This window comes from Oryctolagus cuniculus, chromosome 3 (assembly GCF_964237555.1).
Source record: "Oryctolagus cuniculus chromosome 3, mOryCun1.1, whole genome shotgun sequence".
NCBI lineage: Eukaryota > Metazoa > Chordata > Mammalia > Lagomorpha > Leporidae > Oryctolagus > Oryctolagus cuniculus.
The window spans coordinates 141307908-141333327 of NC_091434.1; the positions used below are offsets into that span (position 1 = coordinate 141307908).

Here is a 25420-nt window from a genome sequence, read left to right on the forward strand (position 1 = left end):
TCCTTCTTTTCATTTAAAATTAAAATGGAACTTTGACCAGTACAAGTGCAAACATTTTCTGTCCCTTGTTAAAACTCTAATGTCAAAAAATATAACAACACTTTGACTTCCAAACACTTAGAGGGAAATTTAACCACATTCCTTTAGAAATAAAACTCCTATGAGTAAAACACTCCTATGAGTAAAAAGTAAACACTCTGCTCCTATGCCTAGTTGTATGTTCCATTTATGCTTTATCTCTGAAAGTTTTAAATATTATTACAACACCTGTTCTTAGCACTTACCCTACATATCCAAACTAGGGCATTCTATGGAAATTATCCTTGTTTCTAATGTGGTATTTCTGATGTATTAACAGGCAGATGTGGGCGGTCACTTGGCACAGTGGTCAGGACTCTGCTTGGGACACCCGTATCCCATGTCAGAGTGCCTGGGTTTGAGTCCTAGCTCTGCTGCTTGTTCCAGCTTCCTGCTAATGCTCACCCTAGAAGGCAGCAGTGATGGCCCAGGGAGTTGGGTTCCCTGCCACCCACGAAGGAGATCTAGATTGAGTTCTGGGATCCTGGCTTCAGCCTGGCCCATCCCTGGCTGTTGTAGGCATTCGAGAATGAACCAGCAGATGATAGATCTCTCTCTGTCTCTTATCTGTCTGTCTCTCTGCCTTTCAAATAAATACATTTTTAAAAAGGTTTATTTATCTGAGAGGCAGAGTTACAGACAGACAGAGGGAGAGACACAGAGAGAAAGGTCTTCCATCTGCTGATTCACTCCCCAAATGGCTGCAACATCTGGAGCTGAAGTGATCTGAAGCCAAGAGCCAGGAGCTTCTTCTGGGTCTCCCACGTGGGTGCAGGAGCCCAAAGACTTGGGCCATCTTGTACTGCTTTCACAGGCCATAGCAGAGAGCTGGATCAGAAGTAGAGCAGGCAGGACTCAAACTGGCACCCCTATGGGATGCCAGCACTGTACGCAGTAGCTTTACCCAACATGCCTCAGCATTGGGTCCTCAAATGAATAGATTTTTAAAAAGCTAGATATTCTAAACATGTAATTAATGTGAGATTCTCCTCATATTGATAGCATTGTAAGGGAAAACTAATAATTAATGTTTTTTCTACTTCTCATTACTCTTTTATTCCTTCCTAATATAAGCTTATTCTCAAATGGTGTATGCTTTCTCTGGAAGATAGCATTGTAAAAACATTCCACTGTTGTCTGGTTGGGTTGCTGTAACAGAACGTCATAGAGTTGGTGGCTTATAAGCCACAGAAACTTACTTCTCAGTTCTGGAGGTTGGAGGTCAGAGGACAGAGGTCCAAGGTCAAAGGGCCAGGAATTTCAGTGTCCACTGAGGGCCCATTTCCTAGAGCACACACAGCCGTGTTCTCACTGTGTCCAGCAGGGAAGAACTCTGGAGCTTTCTTTGTAAGGGTACAAATTCCATTTATTAGGGCAGACTCTCATGACCTAATCACCCTCAAGGCGTCTCCTCCGATTATGTTAGTAATTTGGGCTCATTATATGTGTTTCAGAGGGACGTAAACATTCAGTCCATGGCAATGTTTCTCAGTACCATTTAAAATAAAAATGTTATTCTGAAAATACATTCCATATGGGTCTGACTCATGGTGGTTATAGCCCAGTATTGAACATTGGATTCAAAGGACACATAGACTAATATTTCCAAGAAGTGTTCCATAAAAATATTTTTAAAAATTTTGTTATGGGGGGGGGGGAAGCCATGTAATCCATAAGCTGTACTTTGGAAATTTATATTTATTAAATAAAAGTTAAAATAAAATAAAATGACAGCCTGGGCCCAAAGCCAAGAAATCACAGTTCTTTTGCCTTTGGCTTTGGGGGCAGCCTATAAGAGTAACCCATGTAAAGGTTAACAGTTGTTGGAGAAACAAACTTCTCTTAATCTGAAAGATAAAACTTTCCCCTGTTCCTGAGCATTGGAAATGGTTGGTCAGTGTGACAGCTTCCTTGCTCATCCCAGCAGTTTTTCTATCAACTTGACATTGTGGCTTATGAGACGGGGGTTGACAGAGAGTAATAGGATTTAAACTCCAATTCTTTTCAGCTGCTGGCTAGGATTAGCAAATGGAAATAACCCCTTTGCTGTTTTTATAAATCCCAGCTTTGATGTAGGTTTAAATTTGAAACATCTGAAATTTCTCCAGAGATGACATATAAAAACTACTAGTGGAAAGGTACAGAAAAACCTACCTTGGGTTAAAGAATCTATATCAGTTTTACTCCTAGACAGCATTTTGGGAAATGATCTCCATCAGATTTTATTATTACTGATCACTCTGTACTCCTTCTTGAACATTTATCAACACATTGCTCCAATAAAAGTACTTCTAATAAAAAAAATTTTGCAGCAAGAGAAAATGATCACATGGGTGAATAAGTTTGGGAAACTCTGGTAAAAACAAAGAAAAAACTTTATTATGCAACATCCAGAAAAGAATAGTAATTAATATAAGCACATATGCATTAATCAGATCTAACAGATATTAGCCATCGGGAAATTATACTTAAGAACTTTGTCTTTAGGGCCCTCTTTCAGCTGCAGAAAGACAGTGACATTAACGATTTGCTGTGGACCCTCTCCCACCCTCACCCCCCTTTCTCCCCAGAGATTATTTTTCCAGCTTTCAGAATGCCACAATACTCAACCTGGTTCTTCCCTGATTCTCCACTGTTGGGTCTCTGCTCCTTACACTGTGTTCTGGTATTATTCTGGGTTCTCCAGAGAAACAAAGTGTGTGTGTGTGTGTGTGTGTGTGTGTGTGTGTGTAGTTAGCCCACGTGAAGTCCAAACTCTGCCATCAGCAAATTGGAGACACAGGAGAGTCAGTTATCTCAACCCGAAGGCCTGAGAATGAGGAGAGCCTCTGGCCTATGTTTCAAGCCTGAGTCCAAGGGCAGGTGAAGCCTCAGATTGAAGACAATCCAGTAGGGAGGGAAAATTCTTTTTCACTCAGTCTTCTATTCTGTTCAGTCCTTCAGTGGGTCAGATGAAGCCAGTCCACGTGATGGAGGGCAATCTGCTTTACCAGGTCTACTGACACAGTGCTAATCTCATGCAGAAACCCTCACAGACACGCCCAGAAGTCTTGTTCAACTGACACAGAAAATCAACTCACACAAGTCTACCCTTTGTCAGAATGGCAGCCGCACACATCTCCTTAAGCCATGCTTAATCTCCAACTAAGTAAGGACAGCAATAAGGTCACCTATCCTCTGCATAATCAACAACAGAATATGGGAAGATATAAGATAAAATACTTAAGTTTGTTCACTCTTCTTCTTGACATCCTACAGTTTAAATACCAGGATGCAAAATCAAAAGTACTTCAATACTATGATATGAAGTCAATAAATCTTCTTACATGATAAAAGAGAGGGAAGAAAAGTATATCATATATATACATAGAATATATATAAATATATAATCTTAATGTAAGTTTATATATAAATATAAAAATAGGTATATATTATGTATTTATAACAAAATAAAGAGGAATACTCTGACAATTGCAATCTCTTCTGTAACTGGTCCTGTGGTTGTAGCTGATATTTAGAACTATGTTCTTCTACTACTTTTTGTTTTTAATAAGTTCCTTGGGTAATCATTATTTCTTGTGTGTGTGTGTGTGTGTGTGTGTGTATGTGTGGTTCAAACCTTCACTGCTCAAAGGCCTGTGCCACTAGTAGTCCTTGGATTGGGTGGCTGTGGTTTTCCATTGATGTTCATTGTAGGGCACGGTAACAGTAAGAGACATCCTATGGGATCTTCTCCAAACATGCTCTTCCTCACCGTCACTATAGAGCAGTGGTTCAGTTTCTCCTTGACAGGCAGAATCAGTCACCCCAATCAGCAAATAACTCCCTTCTTTGCCTGCTATTTGAAAGGCAGAGTTACATAGAGGCAGAGAGAGAGAGAGAGAGAAGAGAAGAGAGAGGTCTTGCATCTGCTGGTTTATTCTTCAAATGGCTGAAACAGCCAGAGCTGGCCAGATCCAAAGCCAGGAGCCAGGAGCTTCTTCCAGGTCTCCCATGTGGGTGCAGGGGCCCAAACACTTGTGCTATCTTCCACTGCTTTCCTAGGCCACAGCAGAGAGCTGGATGGGAAGTGGAGCAGCCGGGTCTTGAACCGACGCCCCTATGGGATGCCAGCACTGCAGGTGGCTGTTTTACCAGTTATGCCACAGCGCCAGCTCCCTTCTTTGCCTGTTGATTCAGAGGTGTGAGGAGGTCAGAGTAGCCTGGTGGCAGAATTCACCTCCAGTTCAGTGGAATCATTATTACATCTCCTGGTGGAAAGATTACTCCTTTTGGAACTAAGACCTCTAGGTCAGCAGCATAAGATCATGGGAACAGGGAGTAAAATTTCTCCTAGAGGGTTACCCGGTAGCAGTGAGTGTGCCGCTTCCATTCCCGCTGTTTGAGTCCTGGACCTGCAAATCCTGGTGAGTTGGGAAGTCAGCACTATCAGTTGGATGCTGATCTGGAGCACAGATAGCCTTTTGGAGAACCTTGCCCCAGCCCAGCAATGTATTGCCACCTACTGGGCACCGCCATCCCCCCATCCTATCAAATGCCTGCTCCAGGAGACTGGGGAATTTGGCAAGACCAGTGATACCATGAACCTGGGCCCTGAGGCAAGTATTTTGTTGTGAAGCTCGTTGGTGTGAAGCAATGCTGTGTATATTCAAAACCATGACTTCCCACCAATACCCTGGTTCCAATCTAATACCACAGGGTTCAGTCTAGTTTTTTTCCTTTCATACTTGTAAATATCTTCTAGAACAAGAAACTAGGCTCCCCATTTCCAAATATTTTTACCTATTTGACCTTTCCTCCAATAGATACCAAGTCCCCCTGGCCGGGCCACCGTTCCTGCACCAGTACCCCCTGCATGTCCTCTCCTCTGACATCCGCACAGCCCAGTCCCTGGGTAAATTCCCCGGGTACATTCACTCCTCAGCCCACCAACACCCTGCAGGGTGACTGCCGCCTTAGCTCCTCTGGGGTTCCCACTCCTTGATGAGAGCTTTTTCCTCTTCCTCAAGCCCTCACCCCTGTGCCAGCCCAGCCCCCTCACACGGTGCCAGCTGCCAGCTTCCACACCAGGCCCTCCTCCCACCCAGGGTGGATGCCCGTCTCCCTCCTCACTGAGACTCGGGTGTCTGTGCAGGGCAGCCCTCCTGGGAGGACGCCCTCCTCACCTTGCTTGGCTCTGACCCCTCCTCTGGCCACTGCCCCATCCCCTGATGGTGCCTACTTCACTCAGTCCCACTGCACGGCCTGGGCAAGGGCAGGGGTCCAGGTTCTCCCCTCATCTTTCTTTTGTTCCTGGCAGAGGACCAACCCACCGGAAGACATAGGTTTTGGCGCCTTATGCATGTTGGAGCAAAATTGCGCTTTTCATTTTTATTATATTTTACTTTCCATTGGGGAGAAAATCTTTTCCATTTCTGCAGCTGCGAGGTGTGGAACCCTGGTTACAGAGCTCACTAGTCGGGCCTCCTCTCAGTCACTGGATGGAGGTACCAGAGGGAGGTACCTATGTAGGTTTTAAGAAAATCAGCCTTTCATTGGATCGTTTTCTCATGTCTTCTTTTCTGATTGTACAAGCTTCAAGAAGTGAAGGCGTCTTGACCTGATGAGAAGCCCTTCTTCATCTTGACTGAGCTACATGAGTATTTAGTCCTTGTAGAATGCACTGGCCAGTAGATGTGCCAAAGCATTTGTAAACTAAGTGCTGTGCACTTGCTAAGGAGGCCTTGCTGTTGCTAGTTGATGATGCACAGGGTCATGCCAGTCTGTAATGCCCAAATTGCGTCTTAATTTTTTAAAATTTTATTCATTTATTTTCATTTTGTTTGAAAGAGAGAGACACATACAGAGAAACAGAGAGGGAGAGAGAGCGCCCATCTATGGGTTTATTCTCCATATAGCCCCAATATCTAGAGCTTGGCCAGGCCAAAGCCAGGAGCCTGGAACTCTACCCAGGTCTCCTATATAGGTGGTAGGGATTTATTTGAGAGACAGAGGGACAAACAGAGACAGAGCGCCCATTTGCTGGTTCACTCCCCAACTGTCTGCAACAGCCAGGACTGGACTGGTCTGAAGCCAGGAGTCAGGAACTCAATCCAGGTCTCCCGACATGGGTAGCAGGGAGCCAACTTCTTGAGCCATCACCTGCTGCCTTACAGCACCAGGAAGCTGAAGAAAGGACTTGGAGCTGAGAATCAAACCCAAGAACTCTGATGTGGGATGTGGGCATCTTAATGGACAATTGTCATGCTGAACATCTGGCCCTTATCCTTACTATTTTTTATTTAAAAATGTATTTATTTATTTATTTGAAAGGTAGAGTTACACACACACACACTCAGAGAAAGAGAGAGAGAGAGAGGGAGAGAGAGAGAAATATTGAGCTTCCTCCCATCCATTGGTGTACTCCCCAAATGACTGCAATGACTGGGGCTAGGCTGGGCTGAAGTCAGAAACCTGGAACTCCATCCGTATCTCCCATGTGGATGGCAGGAACCCATATACTTGGACCATCTTCAGCTGCTTTCCCAGGCACATAAGCAGGGAGTTGGATTGGAAGTGCAGCAGCTGGGACTTGAACTTGTGTCCATACAGGATGCCACATTGCATGCAGTGGCTTAACCCACTGTACCACAACACTGGCCCTGTTAGTCCCCTTTCTTGTTTCATTATTTGTTCATGGGCCACTAGGTGCTCTTTCTTGTGAAGATCCAAAGTCCCTGGCACACAGTGTGTGCAGACACATGGTGAATAGCACTGAGTAGCTTCACTTGTCATACTGTACTCGTAGACTTTCAGTGATACATAGTTTTCTTAAAACTCCCCTTTTTCATCTGTGTCCTATCTTGTCACTGTTTTGGGGTTAGGGTATCTTGTACAGAAGAATGAGCCAGAATAAATTATCTATGGAATTGCATTAGGAACCCACACTCCCCCACCCTATGTTCTTCTAGATTGCCCTGTTGGCAACAGCCCATGTTCTATGTGGAATTATCGCCTAGCTTTTCCAAGTGTGATTACATAGGAATGTTGTGAAATTCCCAACATATATTGTACAAAAATGGCACCACTCTCTTGGAGAAGCTGTTAAGTCCATGTTAATTGCACTTACGTTTTTATTCCACTGTTCCGCTCAAGTGTGGACTACTTACCTTTTAAATGCTTCTAGGCAATGTTCTGTGGAATCAATGAGGTATGACTTGTAAAGTAGGTGCTTAACAAATGCATGTTAAATGAACTACTGAGTAAATTAGTAACTCCCTGCATATTGGAAAAGGCATCGGAATCCTCACATATTAGGAAGGCATTATATGGTTTAATTCTGATAGCTGCTTTGTTCTCTGCTATGTAGACAGGAATGCAAATAGACTTTTCTCATAAAAAAAATGTCTCCACTAATGCAAGAATTTAACACCTAGATTCTGAGTTGGATCTATTTAGATATGGAATTTTATTCTTTTTCTATAATTAATACACTGCTAGAATTCATAAGTGAGAATAACTTAATCCCATACTATGGAAAAAATAAACCCTTTAACCTAACTAAATTTACACAAGGGCAATACAATTAAGAGTCTAGGGATTAAAAAAAAAAGATTTATTTATTTGAAAGGCAGAGTTACAGAAAGAGACAGACAGACAGACACACACACACACACACACACAGAGGTCTTCCATTCACTGGTTCATTCTACAAATGGCCACAACAGCTGGAGCTGGGCTAATCCTAAGCCAGAAGTCAGGAACCAGGAGCTTCTTCCAGATCTCCCACATGGGTTCAGGGGCCCAAATACTTGAGCCATCTTCCTCTACTTTCCCAGGCACATTAGCAGGCAGCTGGACAGGAAGTGGAGCAACCAGAACTCGAAGTGGCATCCATATGAGATGACGGTACTACAGGTGGCGGCTTTACCCACTACGCCATGTGCTGGCCCCGAGACTAGGAATTTTTTAAAATATTTATTTATTATGTGAAATGCAAAGAAGGAGAGAGAGAGAGAGAGAGAGAGATAGAGAGAGAGAGAGAGAGAAAGAAAGAAAGAAAGAAAGAAAGAAAGAAAGAAAGAAAGAAAGAAAGAAAGAAAATCTTCTATCCACTGGTTCATGTCCCAAATGCCTCTGCAACAAGCAGGTTGGGCCAGGCTGAAGCCAGGAACCAGGAACTCCATCCAGGTCTACACATGGGTGACAGGGACCTATATTCTTGGGCTATCTTCTGCTGCTTTCCCAGGTGCCTTAGTTGGGAGCTGGATCAGAAATAGAGCAGCCAGGACTTGAACTGGCACTTTGATATGGGATGCTGGGTTTGCAGGCAGCAGTTTAACATACTGTGCTACAATGCTGGCCTCTGGAAGTCTTGGAATCTGATCATCAATCACAAAATTAATCACAAAATTTCATGCTGTGGGAGAGGCCATTAGAGATCAAAGAGGCAATAGAATCAGAGGAGTTGAGTAACTACTGTCGCTCCCCGTCTTCATGGAGGACCCTGCGCTGTTCTTTTGTCTGCTCGGCCCTCCCCGGGTTTGCTGCTGGTTCTTCCCGGGTTGGCTACCGACCCTTCCACCTCCGTGGAAGGGCGGTTCCCCCTGCCACTTTCCCCACTTCCGCAGGGGAGTGGCACACCGCCGGCCGGCTCTCTCGGGGGCTGCACAGGTGTTCCTCAGGTGTTCCCCTTAGATGTTCCTGGTGCATGCCGTCTCTTTCCTCCTTTATAGTCCTCCTCTGCCAATCCCAACTCGGCTGCCCACACGCCGAGTACGCTGCTCTCCTCCAATCAGGAGTAGGTCCTACAGTTTATTGGTTGAACTGGAGGCAGCTGTGTAGAAGCTGTTTCTCCCTTCTCAGCGCCATATTGTGGGAGAGCAGATGCATAGAATAAGTCTTAATTCCAGTAACTTAGTCCAGTCCGAGTTGCTCCCCACAACTACTGGATTGTATAATGTCCTTCCCACCTCCAAACTCATGTCCATTCAGAATCCCCACAATCGGGCCTTATTTAGAAGCAGGATTTTTGCAGATATACTTAAGATCAGGTCATCCTGGATTAGAAGGGGCCCTAAATCCTTTAACTGCTGTGTTTATAAGAGACTAGACAGGGACAGACACATATGTACACATGGGGGAAAAGAAAGCCATGTGATGACAGAGGCAAAGGTTGCCCAAGGCATAGAAAGGGATGTTGGTGACCATCAAAGCTAGGAGGAGGTGAGGGAGGATTCTCCTTGGCCTTCAGTGCTTTGACTTCAGAGTTCCAGCGTCCAGGACAGAAGGAATACACTGTTGTTTTGAGACCCCTGGTTTTCAGTGATTTCCTATGGCCACCCTAGGAAACTAGTGGAGTAACCCCTCAAGGAGTAGCTGCGATTCTGAATAAAGGCCCACATGAGCAGCTGTGGCCGGCTTATCCCCATCCGCTGCATGCATGCCAACTGCATGTAGAGGCGCTCTCTTCAGAACCGTCGTGTCTTGATAGTTGTATGACTGTTTGCTGCCTCAGGGCTGTGATTCCTGCTCCCTCTCTCTTGTATTCTTACCCAAGTCATTTGTTTGATCAGAAATTCGACCCCACGCTTCTATTGTTTCTGCACTGTCATTTCTCTACTCAAGGCCTGATCATAATTCTTCCTCTCTGTACAAGTGCAGGGCAGGTGCAAAACCACAGGTATGGTTTTTGGGCCTCCTGATCCTGCAGATGTGGATCACAATCCCAAAAGGCACAATGCTGCCCACCATACTACCGAATGTTGAAATCTGGAAAGCGCAACACCTCTAGACCCTAAAATATGGCGAATCATAATCATGAAAGATGCAAATCCCAAACATCGAATGGGTTTGAGCAATTTTGGGTGTATGTAGGATTTTTGCACCGTGGTAGACAGAAGGAGCGTCTGGAAACTTGGTACAGCGTGACTTTGAGTGTGGCTGTTTCCAAGATAGGTATGTGAGGCTAGGTGGACCACATGGAGTAGACAATATCAGATCTCCCAAACATGTGACTGCACTGACAGGTCAACCGCAGCAAAGGCTTTGTGTGTAAGTGTGTGTGTACATAGGGACATCTGCACTTTCTGAGGAAATGCAAAGATGGACTTGTACATCTGCACTAGTGGAAAGACATAAGTTGTCAAGGTTGTGTCTCTTTGGATGGCTGTATGTGTGATGGCCATCCATCCCAGTTTTTGATGGCCCTTGTCAAAAGACTTAGGTTGTCTGTTACAGAGCATGCAGTTACCTACCAGAGTAGGTAACGCATTTAGACAGAGTGCTACTGCATTTAGACATTTTGCTTTTTGACCTGCTTCTTTAAGAAGATGATTCATCTGCTCATGACTACTAGACTCGTGCGACTGTGGTTAGTGCACCTGAGTGTAAACACTTGCAAAAATATATTATTATTACTATTATAATATTATTGTTATTGTTGCCTGCTGGATTGTGAAAGTACCTATGGAACATTCTGTTGTGTTTTTATGTTTTGCAAGTGAATCTCTTTTAAAAATGTAAATAAATGTCTAGGATTATTAAAATTATTTTTTTCAGGATTATATTTTCAGGATTTTGGGATTTTAGTCTCTAGTAATTTTGTTCTTTTGGGACTGCGACATTTGAGATTTTGGGCATTTGGGATTGCATCTTTCTGGGTTGTGGCCTAAACCATGTTCTTTGGATATTTGGTAGAGCACTCTTGTAAACCTCTGTGGGCTTGTGTTTATTTGATGTTTATTTATTGGTAGATTTAAGATGACAATTCACTTCTTTTTGTTGTTTTTATGTTCCAGACCATGAACATGGGAAGTGTTTTCACATATTTTGATCTTCTTTAATTTCTTTTAGCTTTTTTGTAGTTTTCCAAAAACTAGTCTTTCTCCTCCCAAAAAATGAGGTTATTAAAATATTTCAGGCACAAAAAGAGACTTCATACAAGGAAAAACTGTATACTCACTGAGCGTTCTAGGAAATAAAACTTTTTTTTTTACATTTTTTTTTTTGACAGCAGAGTGGACAGTGAGACAGAGAGACAGAGAGGAAGGTCTTCCTTTACCATTGGTTCACCCTCCAATGGCCGCTGCGGCCGGCGCACCGCGCTGATCCGATGACAGGAGCCAGGTGCTTCTCCTGGTCTCCCATGGGGTGCAGGGCCCAAGCACTTGGGCCATCCTCCACTGCACTCCTGGGCCACAGCAGAGAGCTGGCTGGAAGAGGGGCAACCGAGACAGAATCCGGCACCCTGACTGGAACTAGAACCTGGTGTGCCGGCGCTGCAAGGCGGAGGATTAGCTTATTGAGCCTCAATTATTTTTATATACAGAAGATTGATTTAGTAAGTAAAGATTTCATCAGTTTGCACCCACACAGAAACACAAAGTGTAAAATACTGTTTCAGTACTAGTTATAGCATTGCTTCACATTGGACAACACATTAAGGACAGATCCCACATGAGAAGTAAGTACACAGTGACTCCTGTTGTTGACTTAACAATTTGACACTCTTGTTTATGGCGTCAGTAATCTCCCTAGGCTCTAGTCATGAGTTGCCAAGGCTATGGAAGCCTTTTGAGTTTGCCGACTTCGATCTTATTCCGACAGGGTCATAGTCAAAGTGGAAGTTCTCTCCTCCTTTCAGAGAAAGATACCTCCTTTGATGGCCCTGTTCTTTCCACTGGGATCTCACTTGCAGAGATCTTTCATTTAGGTCTTTTTTTTTTTTTTTCCCCAGTGTGTCTTGGCTTTCCATACCTAAAATATTCTCATGGGCTCTTCAGCCATATCCGAATGCCTTAAGGGCTGATTCTGAGGCCAGAGTGCTGTTTAGGACATCCGTCATTCTATGAGTCTGCAGTGTATCCCACTTCCCATGATGGATCGTTCTCTTCCTTTTTGATTCTATCAGTTAGTATTATCAGACACTAGTCTTGTTTGTGTGGTCCCTTTGACTCTTAGACCTATCAGTGTGATCAGTTGTGAACTGAAATTGATCACTTGGACTAGTGAGATGGCATTGGTACATGCCACCTTGATGGGATTGTATTGGGATCCCCTGGCACATTTCTAACTCCACCATTTGGGGCAAGTCTGATTGAGCATGTCCCAAATTGTACATCTCCTCCCTCTCTTATTCCCACTGTTATATTTAACAGGGATCACTTTTCAGTTAAAATTTAAACACCTAAGAATAATTGTGTGTTAATTACAGAGTTCAACCAATAGTACTAGAACAAAACAAAGAAAAAATACTAAAATGGATAAAGTATTACATTGTACATCAACAGTCAGCACAAGAGCTGATCAAGTCACTGTTTCTTGTAGTGTCCAGGAAATAAAACTTAACAAATACAATCGAAGGCTTCCGTTCCCTCAGAGATATCTGCTCTTTTGAATGTTTATCATTCCCTCCATCTACGGTAGGACGAACATTAGTCCCCAAAGCTCATTGTATTAATATGTAATTAACAGAATCCTGTAAGGCCTGGCTTTTGTATGTATCTCTTTAGAGAATGGTATTTCTTTCTGTCAACTATCTTAGAATTATTACCAACTTGAAACCTCCTTGCATGTCAATATGTGAAATCCCATCATAAAGGTGATAAGTTCCTATTGAATTTTTAAGTAATTAAAATTGAAGTCTCAACATATGATAGCTGATCTTTGGTTATAAGTTCTCTTCTTCCTCCTCCTCCTCCTTCTTCCTCCTGTTCCTCTTCCTCTTCCCCTTCCTCCTCCTTCTCCCTCTTTCTCTTTCTCTTCCTCTTCTTTTTCTTTTCATCCAAGGGTGATAACTGAGTTTTTGTTTTGCTAAAAGGTAGATTTAATTTTCCAGCTCCCTCTTTCATGATTCTGGATCCCTATTTGTGTCCCAAGCCTGAAAACTTTGTTCTGTCATTGCATGACCAGTTCAGTCTGAACCCATTTATTATCAAAAGCAGCAGCTACCCCCTTGGCATTCCCATGCCAAGCATCTGTAGCAGGAACACCTTATTGCCCATCTGGGGATGCAAGGACTGAGCCCTGGAAATTTCTCATATTGTTTTTTTTTAAATTTATTTATTTTATTTGAAAGTCAGAGTTACACAGAGAGAGAAGGAGAAGCAGAGAGAGAGAGGTCTTCCATCCACTGGTTCACTCCCCAGATGGCCACAATGGCCAGAGCCGGGCCCAATTCAAAGCCAGGAGCCAGGAGCTTCTTCCGGGTCTCCCATGTGGGTTCCCAAGCACTTGGGCCATCTTCTGCTGCTTTCCCAGGCCATAACAGCTGGACCGGAAGTGGAGCAGTCGGGTCTCAAACCAGCGCCCATATGGAATTCTGGCACTTCAGGCCAGGGTGTTAACCCACTGTGCCATAGCACCAACCCCTCATATTGGTTTTAAAACTGAGTTATGCTTTGTAAAAATAAAAAAGGAAGAAAGGAATGAAGGAAAGTTTGCTTTATTGTTGACTGGTACTTCATATCAAGAGGATTTTCTGATTTCCTCATCTATTATTTTTTTTCTTGAAAATAGAAGCCAAAATGGGTTTGTTGATCTTCCCCAGGAAACTAACAACATTAGAGAGAACCCAGTTCAGTTCAGTAAACAGTTATTGGATGCCTTCTATATACCAGCTATGGTTTAGGGAAATCGCTAGTTTTGTAGCAGAATTCCACCTTTATTTGGAAAACCCAACATATGTGCCTGTCTTCCTCACCATCTTTGTGCAAGAATCAATGAAAAGGATCACATTATAGAAGTATCAGCAGATAAGTTCTAGCACTCCTGCTATTACAGTGCATAGATTACAAAACCGTTACCCACACACAAGGTAAGTGGAAGAATTATAACAAAGTTCATGTATTTTTCAAAATTACTTTTTTCTTTGTGTTTAGATCTTCCTATACCTCAGCTTAAGAGATATAGTAATATGTGGCCAAGTTTGTCATGCCTGGATGTTGATGATACAAACAAGGTCATTGTGGAACACTGTAAGTAGATATAAATACAGTATGTTTTTGGTTTCTTCAAGGAGAATGGACTGTTGTGAAACTGTCTGTCCTAGGGACCGCCTTCTTCCCTGTCGTCCTGTCTATGGCCAACAAGTGCATTTGCTTTTCTTTTGTCCAAGAACAAGCCTGGAGGAAGAGATAGAAAAGATGATTTTTTAGGAGCTACATTATTAATACTTTAAAATTGAAGTGGTAGGGGCTGGCATTGTGACAAAGAAGGTTAAGCCACTGCCTGCCACACTGGCATCCCATATGGACGCTGGTTCATGTCCCAGATGCTCCACTTCCAATCCAGCTCCCTGAAAACAGCCTGGGAAAGTGGCAGAAGATGGTCCAAGAGTTTGGGTCCCTGCCACTCACCTGAGAGACCTGGTTTGTTTCTGGCTCCTGGCTTTGGCCTGGCCCAACACTTGGCCATTGTAGCCGTCTGGGTGGTGAACCAGTGGATGGATGATCTCTCTCTCCGTCTCTCCTTCTCTCTGTATAACTGTTTCAAGTAAATAAATAATGTTTTTATAAAAAGAAAAATTAAAACGGTAGATATAAATTTGAATCTTATATTGCATTCACACATAGCCTCATCATATTCTAGATATTTTACCCTACCTTGGTTTCCTTGTAATGTATGCCCGCTTCCTTTCCATGAGCACAGACTGTAAAGTGAGCCCTAGGCTGTGGGAAGAACACTTCAAAATGTGTGATTTTTTTAATGACCTTCATAACTCAGAATTTGGAAGGTTTAGTTCTACAATAAAGAAAGGATGACCTTCGTGTACCTGGCTGATGGTGAATAGGATTGGCAAGAGGTGGCTTCTGTGAGCTCTGGGTGGCCAGGGCTGATTCATAAACAACAACATTGATACTGTAATATTGACAGTGTGTTCAGTTAAAAGTTGAAGTTTGCGACCATCCAGTTTCTCATTACCTTTTGAACAAAGCTATTCTTTGTTCTCAAATGTTTGTTATGATTTTGCCACATCTGCACACCAAAAAAATAAGGCCAGAAATGTGAGGAAGAGCAGGATGTAACTGTGGAAAGAGAAACGTGCTGAACATAGACAAGCTTAATTTCGTTTTCCAGCTTGGATTTTCACTGCCTGTGCTCTGTCCTCACCCAGAGAGGCCTCTGGGCAGAGCACCGGCTCTTTTCCTAACCCCTGCCAGGCTTTTGCACAATCTGTCCTTTTCTTAATACTGTGCATATTCTTTCTGCTCCAGACCATTTGGATTCCATTTTCTTCATTGTGATTTTCCAAAAATAACAATCCCCCCACCCCCCAAACCTCTCACATAAGTCAGATTTATCCCTTTAAAATCAGTGGTTCTGAGAGTGGTCCAGGGACCAACAGCCATCAGCATCACCCAGGAACTTGTTGGAAATGCCAGTTCTCAGGCCCCACCCCAGACCTGCTGAGTTAGAAAGTCTAAGGATAGCAATCATCAGTTTTCACAGTCCTCCTGGATGATCCTGATGTGGGTAAAAGTTTGGGGATCACTGCCTTAAACTAGACATAAACTTAAGACAGGAATACCTGAATTGTTGGCTAAGGTGCACTCACCAAGGCAGAATCAGTTCCTTTCTGGCCATAGTTGCACAGAGTATGAGTAGAGCTGCAGAGCCAAGAATGGGGTGGTGTCCTCATGGGATGTAAAGGTCGAGTTGACTTATTGAGCTGAAGCCCCTGGTGTCAGCTCCTCTTAGTTACTTTACGTTTTGGACTTTCTGCAAAATGGCGCCAGGCCACTGATTCTTAGGTCAGTCTAAACATGTGCTATCATCGGTCTTGCAATCATTAACGATTGGAGGGGTGGTGAAGTCTACAGATAACTGGACCTTAGACAATAGGGAGTGTGGCCACCACTCATTACTTGATGGCATAAGTGATCATCATTGTTGAGATTACAGTGTCATCCAAGAAACAGATAAGAGAAGTCTTTGGGGAGACAATATTTGATTTTTTTAAGAAGATCCATGCTAGCGTTGTGGTGCAGCAGGTTAAGCCACCGCCAGCAGTGCTGACATCTAATACAGGTACTGGTTTGAGTCCTGGCTGTCCCACTTCCCATCCAGCTCTCTGCTAATGTGTCTGGGAAAGCAGCAGAAGGTGGCCCAGGCACTTGAGCCCTTGCTACCCACAGGGTGACCTGGATGGAGTTCCTGGCTCCTGGCTTCTGCCTGGCCCAGCCCTGGCTGTTGTGACCATTTAGGGAGTGAACTAGCAGAGGGAAGATATCTTTGTGTCTCTCTCTTTGTCTGTAACCCTGTTTTTCAAATAAATAAATAAATCTTTTAAAAATAAAAAATAAATATTTATTTGAAAGGCAGAGATCTTACATCTGCTGATCTATTCCCCAAATGGCTGCAATGACCAGGGCTGGGCCAGGCTGAAGCCAGGAGGCTAGAACTCCATCTGGGCCTCCCAACTGGGTGGCAGGGACCCAAGCACTTGGGCCACCTTCTGCTGCTTCCCCAGATGCATTAGCAGGGAGGTGGATCGGAAGCACAGCAGGCAGGCCTTAAACCGGCATGCATATGGGATTACAGTGTTGCAAGCAGCAGCTTAACCTGATGTGCCACAATGCTTGCTCCCAATATGTCCTTTAATTTTGTTTTAATTGTTGGAGTCTTCTCCCCAGTGTCTCTTTGGAATGAAAAACATAAACTTGTTCCAGGTTTCAAAAATAGTACTAGGGCAAGAATAGTACTATGTAGTACTAGCATAGAAGTCTGTATTGGAAAATGCTAAAGTGTATTTTTGGCTGTGTGCATGCAAAGGCATCTGGCAACAGGTTTTTCTTACTTACATTTTAGTCTTACTCCATGCTCAATTTAAAAAATTTCCTTACTCTATATTTTGTGCTGGTCTGTTCTATTTTTTTGAATTAATAATAGTAGCTAATATTTATTGAGTGCTAGTTGTGTGGCACCTTACTTGCCTTTTTCTCAGTTTATCCATTGCAGAGTTAGGCATTGTTATTTTTCCCACTTTACAGATGACAGAACTAAGGCTGAGCGAAGAAACTGCCCAACTTGTTAAGTGGCCAAGATGGAATTCAAATACTTGTCTGTTCAACTACAGAGTGTGTGCTCTTGATTAGCAAATATTTATAAGGGACTGCCAGACCTGCCATTTGCTTTCCACCTAGCAGGCAGCATAAAATTTCGGCTCCTCGAGTTCTTGTAATATAGTCTTGAGCTCTCAGATCCCAGTCTCATAAAAATGTTGGCATCAAGGAGTCATATTCATGAAGGATTTGAGTCCGGCACATCTTCTAAATGTTGTAAATTTTGTCCTTCCATTGAATCGTCCAATCAGGTTTTCTCCTTCTGAGTTGTATTTTCTTTGCTCTAAAGTCAGCTTCAGTCCAGTGTTCTTGTTTGTTGTTGTTTTAAAGATTTATTTATGTATTTGTAAGTCAGAGTTCCAAAGAGAGAGGAAGAGCCAGAGGGAGAGGGATGTTTCATCCTCTGGTTCACTCTACAGATGACCACAATGGCCAGCACTGGGCCGGTCCGAAGCCAGGAGCCAGGAACTTCTTCCAGTTCTCCCACGTGGTTGGTAGGGGCCCAAGTGCTCGGAACATCTTCTGTCGCTTTTCCCAGGTCATTAGCAGGGAGTTGGACCAGAAGTGGAGCAGCCGGGATGTGAACTGGTGCCCATATGGGAAGCTGATGCTGGCTTCACCTGCTATGCTGCCATGCCCCGCCCAGCGTTCTGTTGTGTGGAAGCCCTCAGTGTATTTCATGTCTTCTGTTGGAGGGCAGGTACGCTGTTCCCTGTCTTCTGCTGTTAGCTCCTGCAGTGGGTATCCTGTCCTCATTCCCAGGACACACATGTATGATCATATCTTCAGGGCCAGCTCCTGGAGGTGGAGTTATTAGGATGAAGGTGGATTTAGAATCATTAATGTGTACAGAATGATGGCGTACCTTCTGCTTCAAAACTTTTCTTAACATCTCTGCTCTTTGATATTTGATATCTCGTTGCTATTTTAATTTGTCTCAATTCACGAGACTGGACATCGATTGACTCATGTTAAGTCAATTGCATTTGTGTTTTTTATCCTACTTCACTGTATTTTTTATCCGTCAACCTAAATCATTTTTAGAATGAAAAGGAATAGTGTGTGCATGTGTGAGTGCATGTATATGTGTGTATGTTATTTTTGAAATTTGCATACTCTAGTAAATAGAGCGCTCAGATTAACATTTCACACTTTTTTTCTATTGGGGAATTAGGTGATGAAGAGCTTTTAGTACTTGACATTTTAAAATATTTAAAATATTTACATGACATAGGTATTTTTCATTTCTTAATGTCTTTGTTTATCCTGTCCAGATTGACTTTTCCATGGTGAAAAATATAATTGCTGATAAAGATATCGTGACTACACTGCACAGGTGGCGTCTAAATGTGCTGCGTTTGAATTTCCGTGGTTGCGTTCTCCGACCGAGAACTTTGAGATCTATTGGTATGTGCCTTCACTATAGCTACTGGTCTTGCTTTCCTGTTTTCTAATTAAATCAGTAAAAAAAGAAAAGAACAAATAAAACAGAAACTTTGGTGGCATTGTTAGGTCATAAGGATGCCAAAAACAAATATTTAAACAAAGGGACAGACATTTGGTGCAGGGTTAAGATGCTGCTTGGGATGCCCACATCCCCTATCAGAGTGATTGGGTTCAAGTCCTGCCTCCATTTCCAATTCCAGCTTCTTGCTAATGTGCACCCTCATAGGCAGCTGGTGATGGCACAAGTACTTGGATCCCTGCCACCCACACGGGAGACCTGGATAGAGTTTCAGGATCCTGGCCTCAGCCTGACCTAGGCCTAGCTATCAAGGACACTTGGAAAGTGAGCTAGTGGGCCGGCACCGTGGCCCCATAGGCTAATCCTCTGCCTGCGGCTCCGGTACCCCGGGTTTTAGTCCCGGTTGGGGCGCCGGATTCTGTCCGGGTTGCTCCTCTTCCAGGCCAGCTCTCTGCTGTGGCCAGGGAGTACAGTGGAGGATGGCCCAAGTGCTTGGGCCCTGCACCCACATGGGAGACCAGGAGAAGCACCTGGCTCCTGGCTTCGGATCAGCGCGGTGCGCCGGCCGCAGCGGCCATTGGAGGGTGAACCAACGGTAAAGGAAGACCTTTCTCTCTGCCTCTCTCTCACTGTCCACTCTGCCTGTCCAAAAAAAAAAAAAAAAAATGTGAGCTAGTGGATGGAACATTCTCTCTGTCTCTGTTTCTACCTGTCTCTGTGCCTTTTAAATAAGGTAAAACAAATGAACAGGAGTTGTACATTCAACAGTTGGTCTTTGCCCATTCTTCTTCTTTTTTTAAAAAAAGATTTATTTATTTATTTGAAAGTCAGAATTACAGAGAAGCTGAGGGAGGGAGGGAAGGAGGGGGGAGAGAGAGAGAGAGAGAGAGAGAGGTCTTTCACCTACTGGTTCACTCCCCCAAATGGGCGTAATGGCTGGAGCTGGGCGGATCCGAAGCCAGGAGCCAAGAGCTTCTTCTGAGTCTCCCTTGGGGTGCAGGGGCCCAGCACTTGGGCCATCTTCTACTGCTTTCCTAGGCTAAAGTAGAGAACTATATTGGAAGTGGAGCAGCTGGGACTTGAACTGGTGCCCACATGGGATGCCAGCACTGCAGGCAGTGCTTTACCAGCTGCAACACAGCGCTGGCCCCATCCATTCTTCTTGACTGGTTTTCTTTTCTTTTCTTTTTAAATTTTATTTATTTATTTATTTTAGATTTTATTTTTATTTATTTGAAAGAATTACAGAGACACAGAGAGAGAGGTCTTCCATCTGCTGGTTCAAGCCCCAGATGGCTACAATGGCCATAGCTGAGCCGATCTGAAGTCAGCAGCCAGGAGCTTCTTCCCAGTCCCCAATGTGCGTGCAGGGGCCCAAGGACCTGGGCCATCTTCTGCTTTCCCAGGGCATAGCAGAGAGCTGGATGGGAAGAGGAGCAGCCGAGACTAGAACCGGTGCCCATATGGGATGCCAGTGCCTCAGGCCAGGGTTTTAATCCACTGCGCCACAGCTCTGGCCCCCTTGAATGGTTTTCTTTTTTGTTTATTTAACATGTCTATCTGTGTCTCATCAATTTATTTACTAAAATATAATACATGAACATTTTTCTTTATTCAACACACACACACATACACACACACACAGCTTCTACCCACTCCCAAAATGGCTGCAACTGCCTTGGCTTGGCCAAACCAAAGCCAGGTGCCAGGAACTCAATCCAGGTCTTGCACATGGGTGGCAGGTATTCAGTTACTTGAACTGTCACGTGCTACCTTCCAGGGTGTTCATTAGCAGGAAGCTGGAATCAGATGGTGGAGCCATGACTTGAACCAAAGCACTCCTATATGGGTTGCAGGAGTTTCAGGCAGTGTCTTAACCTATACAGCCCCAAGATACATGTTTTACTAGACATATATTTCTGGAAATGAGAAAAATATTATATATTTTTTAAAAACATGCATCCACTGGGATCACATTTCAGTTAATTTTCAACACTTAAGAATAACTGTGTATTAATTACAGAATTAAACCAGTCATATTAAGTAGAACAGACAAAAAAACTACTAAGAGGGATAATGTATTAAGTTGTTCATTAACAGTCAGGGCTATGCTAATCAAGTCACCGTTTCCCATAGTGTCCATTTCACTTCAACAGGTCTTCAAAGAAGGAGTTAGCTTTCTCTGAAGGGAGGAGAGAACCTCCACTTTGACTATGACCTTGTCTAAACAAGATAAGAGTCGGAGAACTCAGAGGGCTTCCATAGCCTTGGAAACTCATGACTGGAGCATAGGGAGATTACTGATGCCATAGACAGGAGTGTCAATTGGTAAAGTCAACAACAGGAGTCACTGTGCACTTACTCCTCATGTAGGATCTCTGTCCTTAATGTGCTGTGTATTGAGATTTAATGCTATAACGAGTACTCAAACAATATATTTCACTTTGTGTTTCTATGGGGGTGCAAACTGTTGAAATCTTTACTTAATGCATACTAAACTGATCCTCTGTAAAAAAAAAAAAAAAAGAAATTATCAACTCCCAACTTGACTCTCAGTGGGATTAAACATGACAATAGGTCTGATCTGATTTCACCATCATTTAAAAAAATCATCTATTATTTTTCACTTTATGTTTCTGTGTGGGAGCAAACTGTTGAAATCCTTACTTAATGTATACTAAGCTGATCTTCTGTATATTAAGCTAATCGAAAATGAATCTTGATGTGAATGGAAGGGGAGAGGGAGTGGGAAAGGGGAGGGTTGTGGGTGGGAGGGACGGTATGGGGGGGAAGCCATTGTAATCCATAAATCATACTTTGGAAATTTATATTCATTAAATAAAAGTTAAAAAAAATAAAAACATGCATCCATTCTGATTCTAGATAATGAGAAAGAATGTTACATATACTTGTACATGTGTAAATGTCAATATGGGTTAGTCTAAAGAGATTAATGGGTAAAATGAAGTTGCAGAATTATATATATAATCTAATACCATTTCTATATAATTTTCAACATGAAAATATATGTATATACATAACTTTTGTTCTGAAATAAGTTAACAGTATTATTTATTTATTTAAAAGGCACAGTGACAGAGAGACAGAGAGAAAGAGAGGGAGAGAGAGACAGAGACAGAGAGACAGAGACAGAGATGCATGTGGATCTTTTACATCTTTTGATTCACTCCACAAATGCTTGCAAAAGCCTGGCCGGGCCAGTCCAAAGCCAAGAACCAAGAGCTCCATCCTGGTCACCCACATAGGTAGCAGGGGCCCAAGTTCTTAGTTCATCCTCCACTGCTTCCTGGGTGCATTCCCAGGGAGCTGGATAGTAAATGGAGTCGCTGGGACTCTCATATCGAACGCAGGTGTCACAAGTGTGACTTAACTTGCTGCCCCACAATAGCTACCCCTCAATCACATATTTTAAAGGAAATATGTATACACCTGGTAACCCATGGAAGACATGCACAGGGTAAAAAAGCTACAAATGCAAGATAGTGTCATGGAAGGTGGGAAAAGTGTTTAATAAAATAGGGAAAAAGTACACAAGGAGTTTCAACTGTATCAGCAAAATAGCTTTTTTTAAAGAAGTCATACAAAATGGAATAATTCTGACTGGTTATTTTCAGTGCTCTAGAAAGCTGTAGTTTTTGTGATGTTATTGTAGCTGATCACATAGTAAACTGTCTTCTTGTTTTCAGCAGTTTTAAAAAAGATTTATTTATTTACTTGAACGGCAGAGTTACAGGGTTGAGGGGAGAGACAGAAATATCTTCCATCTGCTGGTTCACTCCCAGTGACCACAAGGACCTAAGCTGGCTGGGCCAAAGCCAGGAGCCAGGAGCATCTTCCAGGTCTCCTTTGTGGGTTCAGGGACCTAAGCACTTGGGTCATCTGCTGCTGCTTTCCCAGGTGTATTAGCAGGGTATTGGATCAGAAATGGAGCAGCTGGGTCTCTATCTGGTGTCCATATGGGATGCAGGAGGCTTAACCTGCTACGTCCCAATGCCGGCCCCAAGAACTGTTCATTTCTGATCCACCATTTCTGCTTTGTTTCTCAGCAATGTTATAGAATTTTGAAAAAGTGAATTCGTTTTTTGCAATTTGGATAGGAGAAGGAAGCTGATAATGTGTTTATTTTGCCATTTTTGTACAATTTATCACTTTTGTAATACATTTTACAATAAATTTTAATAAAGTTATTGTAAATCTCATAACATTAGCTGCCCAAACTTTCTCTGACTCAGTTCTGGTCCCCCCCTCCTTTACCTCCCATATGTATAAGGGCCCATCAGAAAAGTCTCTGAACAAATGGAATTAAAAGATGTGTCTTTTCCACGAACTTTGGAAACCTCCTCTTATGTGTCAGTATATACATACTTGTCTCTACACACATTTGTATGTACACACATGAAAAATGTATAGAAAACGTACTATAAAATAGATGTATGTTTCCTGGTAAAAAGGAAATAGACTCAAGAGGCAACATCCATAGTTTTGGTTTAAGCTAAGATTGTCATAATAACTGTAGTTGAACACAGTTGAAAGAGTTCTTAGGAATAGCAGGGCCTGTGACCCATTATTTATTGAGATAAAATGCACATAACATAAATTTCACCTTTCTGACCACTTTAAAGAATACAACTCAGTGGGTCTCAGTGTATTCACAATGTTGTGTAAGCGTCACCATTATCTAATTTTGGAACATATTTTCAGTTCCTAAGGAAACCCCACATCGACTGCTGTTTATTTCTACCCATTTGGTCATGGTGAGAGCAGACATCCATGTCTTGTTCCTGGTCCCAGGGGGAAGGTTTACAGTCTCTCACTATGAAGTTAGATGTTTAATGTGGGTTTTAAAAAACAAGTGCTCTTAGCCGGCGCCACGGCTCACTAGGCTAATCCTCCGCCTTGTGGCGCCGGCACACCGGGTTCTAGTCCCGGTCGGGGCGCCGGATTCTGTCCTGGTTGCCCCTCTTCCAGGTCAGCTCTCTGCTGTGGCCAGGGAGTGCAGTGGAGGATGGCCCAGGTGCTTGCGCCCTGCACCCCATGGGAGACCAGGAAAAGCACCTGGCTCCTGGCTCCTGCCATCGGATCAGCGCGGTGCACCGGCCGCAGCGCACCGGCCGCGGTGGCCATTGGAGGGTGAACCAACGGCAAGGGAAGACCTTTCTCTCTGTCTCTCTCTCTCTCACTGTCCACTCTGCCTGTCAAAAAATAAAAAAATAAAAAAATAAAGTTTTACCACGTCAACCCCTTGTAAACACACAGTACTGTAGTATTAAGTATGTGCACACGTCATCACCATCTGTCTCCAGAACATTTCATCTTACAAGGCTGGAACCCTGTACCCATTAAGCACTAACTTCCTGTTTCCCTCTCCTCCTAGTCCCTGCAGCCACCGTTCTGCTCCCGACCTGTATGAGTCTGCTGACTCTTCATACTTCATATCAGTGGAACCATACAATCCTCTCTTTGTTACTGGCGTATGTCACTTCCCTTCTTGTCTTCAGGGTTCACCCATGTTGTTGTTGTAGCATGTGTCAGAATTTCCCTCCTCTCAGTGGCGAATTAGATTCTGCTGTGTGCATATGCCACATCATGTTTATCCAGTCTTCGTCTGTGGATCCTGAGACTGCTTCTACCTTTTACCTGCTGTGAAGACAGCTGCTATGGGCCACTATAGACAAGCAGCTATCTTCACTGATCCCTTCTGTTGCCTTTTTAGTGTTCTCTCTCTTATTTATCTTCACTCCCATCTTTATTATTCTGGTGGCTTGGGTTTTCATGTGCTCTTTCTCTAGTCTCTTAAGGTGAAAGGTAGGTTATGATTTGAAACCTATCTTCTTTTTTAAACAACAAATTTATTTTGAGATTCTTAGCAAAATTGAACAAAAGAAACAGATTTCCCATAGCCCCCTTGCTCCTACATACAGCCTCCCCTACTATCAGCTCCCCCAACCAGAATGGTACATTTGTTACAAGTGATATGAACTGACATAACACATCATTATCGCCCAAGTCCATCGTTGACATTAAGGTGCACTCTTGGTGTTGTACATTCTGTGAGTTTGGATCAGTGTGGGAAAATGTGTGTCTATTATTGTAGCATCCTACTGAGTAGTCTCAGTGTCTAAAAATTCTTTGTGTTCTGTTTATTCATCTCATCGCTCCCCTCTCAATCTCTGACAAACACTGATCTTTTTTACTGTCTCTAGTTTTATCTTTTCCAGAGTACCATATAGTTGTAATTTTCACAGCCTTTTCAGATGGCTTTATTCACTTAGTAACGTACCTTTGAGTTCTCTGTATGTCTTGGTTGTGGCTTTATAGTTCATTTTTTTTAGAGCTGAATAATATTCTATTGTCTGTGTGTCCCACAGTTTATTTATCCACTCACCTATGGAAGGACATACTGGTTACCTCCAGGTTTGGGCCATTATGAATAGAGCTGCTATAAACACCCACGCACAGGCTTTTGTTTGGATTTGAGTTCCCAGCTCCTCTGAGTGGATGCTGAGGTGCATGAGTGCTAGATCATGCAGTAAGAGTATTCAGTTTTGTAAGAAAGTGCAAAACTGTCTTACAAAGTGGCTGTACCACTTTGCATTCTCTCCAGTGATGATGCGTTCCTGTTGCCTTATGTTCTCACCAGCATTTGGTGTTGTCGGTGTTCTGGATTTTCAAAAAGATTTATTTGAGTGAAAGGCAGAAAAAGAGAAAGAGAATAAGAGAAATAAGAATAAGAGAGAGAGAGAGAGAGAGAGAGAGAGAGAGAATCTTCCATTCACTGCTTTACCTCCCAAAGGCTGCAGGAGCCAAGGCTGGG

General features: G+C 43.2%; 1 protein-coding gene across 7 annotated transcripts in view; it reads left to right on the plus strand.

Moving 5' to 3' along the window:
- The window catches only part of FBXL13 (F-box and leucine rich repeat protein 13), a 252385-nt gene that overhangs the window by 71139 nt on the left and 155826 nt on the right, over nt 1–25420 (plus strand). For 6 of the 7 annotated variants that reach the window (XM_051848861.2, XM_051848859.2, XM_051848860.2 and 3 more), the window contains 3 exons: nt 13938–14033; nt 17659–17820; nt 18395–18527. In XM_051848861.2, the coding sequence (XP_051704821.2) occupies nt 13938–14033; nt 17659–17820; nt 18395–18527 (391 nt within the window). The remainder of the gene's footprint in view (nt 1–13937; nt 14034–17658; nt 17821–18394; nt 18528–25420) is intronic. The other variant, XM_008258313.4, reaches the window with a different exon arrangement.